Raw genomic sequence first — 6,660 nt, 5'->3', positions numbered from 1 at the left:
GTAGCTGTGGTGTGGGAAGGGCTGAAGTCTAGAAGGGTGAGGCAAGGTTCCTGGAGCGGCTCTTTACAGAGGAATCACTGCCCAGAGCCAGCCAGGCCAGGGAAAGTTTATTATTGTTGGGGAGTGCACAGTGAGCTCACTGTTTTGCAAAAACAGAAATCTGGCTGCTTTGAGATGAAAGAGGGGCTCCCTAGGGTTCTTCCTTTCCCCTTTCTCCCAATCCTTAAAAACTTCCCTTCCTTTGCAACTACGGCTCCAGAATGAGTGGGAGATTGGGTGCTGGGGAGTGCTGGATGGGGGCATAGGCTCTGAAGGTCAAAATAAAAAGGAATACTTCTTGTTGCTTCAACTGAACTTTATTACAATTAGTAGTAATAGTAAGAATAATGTTCCTAACATTTTTATGTAATTTACAAAGTACTTTAACTTGTTAACTAGCAATAGTACTAACATTAATATCAATACTAATAATAACCAATACTTACTAACAGCTTCCTGTGAGCCTGACACTTCACTGCATACAGTATGGTGTATTTATGTTACAGTCTGTGGCAGTGGGAGATCCACAATTTCTGTATATGGAAGAACTCAGTGGCTCATACTGTTTGGAAGGGGAGGATTGGGGTTGGTTATGAAGGTGTATGTGCATAGTACTTTACAGACATTGTATGTAACAAAGAGTAAGGGGGAGGGCTGACGGAAATTTTGATCACCCCAAATCATCTCTGAAAACCCAAGCTTGTCAAAGCCACCTCTCAAATCATCTTTACTGGATTCAGATCTCAGCTCCATCTCTAATGGCCATCTGACTTTCAGCAAGTTATTTTACCTCTTAACTTTCTGAGCCTGTGAAACAATTAATAGGATCTACTTTGTAGGTAATATTGAGGATTTAATGATGATGCAAGTAAACCACCTACCAGTGTCTGGCTTACAGCAAGTCTCAGTGATTTACCTAATGCGACAAGAAACAAAATGAAATCTCAAACAGTCCTAATATGTTGGGAGCTATTATCCCATTTTGCAGATGTAAGGTTATGTGAGGATAAGTAACTAGTTCAAGGTCACAAAGCCAGTATAACAGGTCCTCCAATAAAGGCATTTCTTTCAAGGTCATTTCTTTGTAACATTGACATTGATGAAACACTGTAGGGACCTAACTGTGGTTTGTAACAATTAGCCTATGATAAAATTGGTGTTGCTTAAGGTCGTAGAGCCTATTGACAATGTTAATGGAGGTCTTATTGTAAGTGATGATGAGGAAATTCCATCCTGATCTGCCAGGCTCCAGAACCTGAGTTTCCTATATTGCCTCCTCTCTCCAGCCTTACCCAGGAGAATCTTTAATTTTCATAAGGGAAAAAAGCAAAACAATAACCACAATACTTGAATCAGTTGAAATGCCCCAATTAGAGCTACGACCAACATATCTGTTCTGCAATAAGCAATAATAAGGAGCAGTGATCTTGTAGTAGCACAAAAATCATGGCTTTTCTCAGCCTTCTGGACACTATGGAATGAAATCACAGTACCTGAGAAGTAACTTTGTAAATTGCCCTGTGCTTTACAAACAGATATCACTATTATTTTCCTTCTTTTATCAAACCCGGAAAAACCACTCACCTGTTTGGCCTCTCCAGCACCTCTCCCTCCCTGCCCCCAACTGCAGCTGTGCGCGGCCAGTTGACTGTTTTCCTTAAAGGCCTCCGGGTGCTCGTAGCTTCTTTAGACACTCAGCCAAAATTTTTAGACTGCGGCTGGGGGAGGGGTAGCTCACCCTGAATTCATTTAGCTCCGTCGTTGAAGCTCAGGTTCCTAGACCAGGACACAAAAACAAATCGAAAAGGCAGTTTCTGGAAGAATGGAAAACAGCTCATTTTGCAGGTGCTTCAGCATTAGTTGGTAGCAGTCAATGTAATATCCATACCGGGGGAAAAGGTTTGATTGCAGATGAAATGGGTAAAACCCTATATGATATTCACAGCGAAAATTTGAAACAGGACATTTAAATTCACTGCCTGGGGTTGGGTGGGAAGCGGGATCGGAAACGAGTCTGTGGTTTTTAAATGCGTTTTTACTTGGGAAAGCCAGGCTGGGAAAGGAAAGGTCATCGTCTGTTTAATTTCCACCCCCAACCCTGGACTTCCAGCATTAGCTCGCCCGACCTCAGCTGTTGTACACACACGGCGAGGGGGGAGGGGAGGGCGGAGGCGCGGAGGAGGGGCCGACAGGGAGGAATCTGGGCGTCCTGCCGCGCATGCGCCTTTTCCGAGCAACAAGTGGGCTCCACAGACAGAGGAAGTGTAAGGGGGGGTGGGGGAAGAACTGGTGCAGAGCATGGCGGTGACGTCAGCGCTCCGCCCGGGCGGCATCCCGCGCGGCCAAGCCGGGGACAGCGCGAGCCGCAGCGCGAGCGGGAGCGCCGAGACGCGCCTCCGGAACGTAGAGTAACAATCACAACCCCACATTCCCGGCGAGTGCAAGCGGGAAGGGATGCGACCCGGGCCCAGGCGCCGCGCGAGTGCCCTGCAGCCAACGTGAGCGCCGCCAGCAGCGGCCGCCGGGGCACCGGCCTGGTCTTGGGGGCGGCGGGAGCCTGCGTGCGAGCGCTCCTCTCCTCTGCTCTCGTGCGTCCTGGAAGCTGTGGCCGTGCAAATCCAGCCGCCGCCAGCGGAACAGCCGACGCTGCGGAGGGGAGAGGCTCCTCTCTCGGCTATCACCCCCTCCCTGCCCCGGCCCTCCAGGGAAGCTGCGACTTCAGCAAGATTGGACCCGGGCACCGGGTGGCACTGAACCCTCTAGCCCTCGCCCCAGGGAGCCTGGCGGGGAGAGGACGCAGCTCGTAGGGGGGCCCCTCAGGGGAAAAGGAAGAGAGCCCTTTTCGAGCTTCCACCCACCAGCCACTCCGGGGAGGGGGCCAAGACCCAACGGCGGCCAGCACCAGGCACCCTCGCCCCCTCCCCCCGGGCCTGGAGCTTCCAGCACGGGTCCGTGGCACCAAGAAGAAGGCGCCTGAGCTCCCCTCCGGACGAGACAGCCGCAGTAGGTGGGGGCAAGGAGCGAGCTGAATTCGTGCGCCGCTCGGGTGGCGGAGCCCCCGAGGAGAGGCGCTGCGCCGGCGGTGGAGACTCGCGCTCCCTCCAGCCCCTGGGGCAGAACTTTCTCGCCCCCCCTCCCTCCCCCGCAGCCGGACTCACTCCCTAGCCGGCCAGTCCTCCCAGAGGAGAAGGCGCCGCGGAGACAGCCCGGGCGGGGGCCTACCTTCCCCAGGGCTGGCATCATGTCGGCGGCGCAGGTGTCCTCGTCCCGGAGACAGTCTTGCTACCTGTGCGATCTGCCCCGTATGCCCTGGGCCATGATCTGGGACTTCTCGGAACCCGTATGCCGCGGTTGCGTAAACTACGAGGGCGCCGATCGCATCGAGTTCGTGATCGAGACCGCGCGCCAGCTGAAGCGGGCGCATGGCTGCTTCCAGGACGGCCGCTCCCCCGGGCCGCCGCCGCCCGTCGGGGTCAAGACGGTGGCCCTGTCGGCTAAAGAGGCGGCAGCGGCAGCAGCGGCGGCAGCGGCCGCTGCGCAGCAGCAGCAGCCGCAGCCGCAGCCGCCACAGCAACAACAGCTCAACCACGTCGATGGTTCCAGCAAGCCTGCAGTGCTGGCGGCCCCGTCCGGCCTGGAGCGCTACGGCCTGAGCGCAGCCGCCGCAGCCGCCGCCGCCGCCGCCGTGGAACAGCGCAGCCGCTTCGAGTACCCGCCACCACCGGTGAGCCTGGGAAGCAGCAGCCACGCTGCGCGGCTGCCCAATGGTCTGGGGGGCCCCAACGGCTTCCCCAAGCCGGCATCGGAGGAGGGACCCCCGGAGCTGAACCGCCAGAGCCCCAACTCCTCTTCGGCGGCGTCGGCGTCGGTGGCGTCTCGGCGCGGGACGCACGGTGGGCTAGTGACGGGGTTGCCCAACCCCGGGGGTGGCGGAGGCCCACAGCTTACCGTGCCTCCCAACCTGCTGCCGCAGACGCTGCTTAACGGCCCGGCCAGCGCTGCCGTGCTGCCCCCCCCGCCGCCCCACGGCCTGGGCAGCCGTGGGCCCCCGACACCCGCGCCCCCAGGAGCCCCCGGGGGCCCCGCTTGTCTCGGGGGCGCGCCGGGTGTATCTGCCGCGTCTTCCTCGGCGTCGTCTTCCACCTCGTCGTCTGTTACCGAGGTGGGCGTGGGTGCTAGTGGCAAAAGGCCCGGCTCAGTGTCAAGCACTGACCAGGAGCGCGAGCTGAAGGAGAAACAGCGTAACGCCGAGGCCCTGGCTGAGCTGAGCGAGAGCCTGCGCAACCGCGCGGAGGAGTGGGCCAACAAGCCCAAGATGGTCCGCGACACACTGCTCACGCTGGCTGGCTGCACGCCCTATGAGGTGCGCTTCAAGAAGGACCACTCGCTGCTGGGCCGCGTCTTCGCCTTCGACGCTGTCTCCAAGCCCGGCATGGACTACGAGTTGAAGCTGTTCATTGAGTACCCCACAGGCTCGGGCAACGTGTATTCCAGTGCATCTGGGGTGGCCAAGCAGATGTACCAGGACTGTATGAAGGACTTTGGCCGGGGTCTCTCCTCTGGCTTCAAGTATCTGGAGTATGAGAAGAAGCACGGCTCCGGGGACTGGCGCCTACTTGGAGACCTGCTGCCGGAGGCCGTGCGCTTCTTCAAGGAGGGCGTGCCCGGTGCAGACATGCTGCCCCAGCCCTACGTGGACGCCAGCTGCCCCATGCTGCCTACGGCGCTGGTGAGTCTAAGCCGCGCCCCCAGTGCACCCCCGGGGACCGGGGCCCTGCCGCCTGCTGCCCCCTCCGGCCGGTCGGCTACGGGCCTGAGAAAGAGGAAGGCATCCCCCGAACCTCCGGACTCCGCCGAGGGCGCGCTGAAGCTGGGCGAGGAGCAGCAGAGGCAGCAGTGGATGGCAAACCAGAGCGAGGCACTAAAGCTCACCATGTCGGCTGGGGGCTTTGCGGCGCCAGGGCATGCGGCGGGGGGTCCACCTCCGCCGCCTCCACCCCTGGGACCCCATTCCAACCGGACCACCCCGCCCGAGTCAGCCCCTCAGAACGGTCCGTCCCCCATGGCCGCCCTCATGTCGGTGGCAGACACTCTGGGTACGGCGCACTCCCCCAAGGATGGCAGTTCCGTCCACTCCACCACCGCGTCCGCGCGGCGCAACAGCAGCAGCCCAGTGTCGCCTGCCTCTGTGCCAGGGCAGCGCCGCTTGGCCTCACGGAACGGGGACCTGAATTTGCAGGTGGCGCCTCCGCCGCCTAGCACCCACCCGGGCATGGACCAAGTGCACCCCCAAAACATTCCGGATTCCCCTATGGCCAACAGTGGGCCCCTCTGCTGTACCATTTGCCACGAACGTTTGGAGGACACCCATTTTGTTCAGTGCCCTTCCGTCCCCAGCCACAAATTCTGCTTCCCTTGCTCAAGAGAGAGTATCAAGGCGCAGGGAGCCACGGGTGAGGTGTACTGCCCCAGTGGAGAGAAATGCCCCCTAGTTGGGTCGAATGTACCTTGGGCCTTCATGCAGGGCGAAATCGCGACGATCTTAGCTGGGGATGTTAAAGTGAAAAAGGAGAGAGACCCTTGAACCACAAGACAGCCACCTCCTTTGACCCAGACCAGCTCCTCACCAATCCAGAGGGCCCCTCCCCCGTCCACATCGACCCTCCCTCCCCACACCCCCAAGATGTAGAATTGTGAATATAACAGAACTGCAAAAAGTTAGTCTTATGTATAGACATTATTTTCGTCGTATGTTTCTATATTTTGAAACTAAGGTATGTAACTTCTTCATTTGAAGGATAAGCTGGTTTGTGTTAAGCGGTATATTGGTTGGGTCATTTGCATCATATTTGTTAGCATTTATTTGGTGGCAGAGTGTTTGCCTAGGTACAGAATTAATAGCCCTTAGCAACACTGCTGCCGGTGTGTATTTTTGTAAATGTTATGCACTCTCTAAAAGGAAAAAAAACACAAAAGAAAATGACTTTTTTTTTTTTTTTTGCCAAGGCCAGTGTTGCTGCCTAAAAAAAAAAAAAGATGCTATAAAATGGTGACAGCTTCTTTCTAAACAGCCCCAAGTGTTGAAGTCTTCACTTTATTTTGTTGTTTTGTTTTTGTTTTTCTGTTTTGTTTGCAAAATGGTAAAGGGGATGTTGGGGGTGGGTGGGGTGTTTTTTGTTGCAAGTTTGTGAGGGAAAATGTTTGGGTTTGTTTCTACTGACCTGAATGTGTTGGATCTTCACGTGTTGTTTTGTTTTTGCTTTATTGATGCACGGATGCTTTTGAACAGTAGAGCGAAATGCTAGACATGGAGAATCTGCTCTGTTTGTCCTTTATACATTTCTGTAGTTAACAGAACACTGTAATGTGCCTTGGAGCTTAGTAACTTGTAATAAATTCAATTGATATTAATTCTGCCCCGAGTCAGCAAGTGTGTTTTTCTAGGGGTAGGCCACACAGATCCAACATAAGGGACACTCTCCTCACTTCCAACTAGAACATAAATGCTGGTGCCTTTGAAAGCCCTCAGAGATGGCATCTGTAGAAGGCCCTGTGCTGGCTGACTGCCCCTCCCCCTCAGTACCAGGCTATTTACATTCACCTCTCGGCCAGGGACAGTTG

General features: G+C 55.8%; 1 protein-coding gene across 1 annotated transcript; it reads left to right on the top strand.

Moving 5' to 3' along the window:
• Window positions 1–345: 345 nt before the first annotated feature.
• On the top strand, window positions 346–6,455 carry IRF2BPL (interferon regulatory factor 2 binding protein like). Its single transcript, XM_081120401.1, has one exon. The coding sequence runs from the start codon at window positions 3,281–3,283 to the stop codon at window positions 5,621–5,623; it is 2,343 nt and encodes a 780-aa protein (XP_080976527.1). The 5' UTR covers window positions 346–3,280; the 3' UTR covers window positions 5,624–6,455.
• Window positions 6,456–6,660: the final 205 nt, after the last annotated feature.

The sequence above is a fragment of the Miniopterus schreibersii genome (genome assembly GCF_964146895.1).
Source record: "Miniopterus schreibersii genome assembly, chromosome: 1".
Taxonomy (NCBI): domain Eukaryota; kingdom Metazoa; phylum Chordata; class Mammalia; order Chiroptera; family Miniopteridae; genus Miniopterus; species Miniopterus schreibersii.
This window is presented reverse-complemented; position numbering and strand designations above follow the sequence as displayed.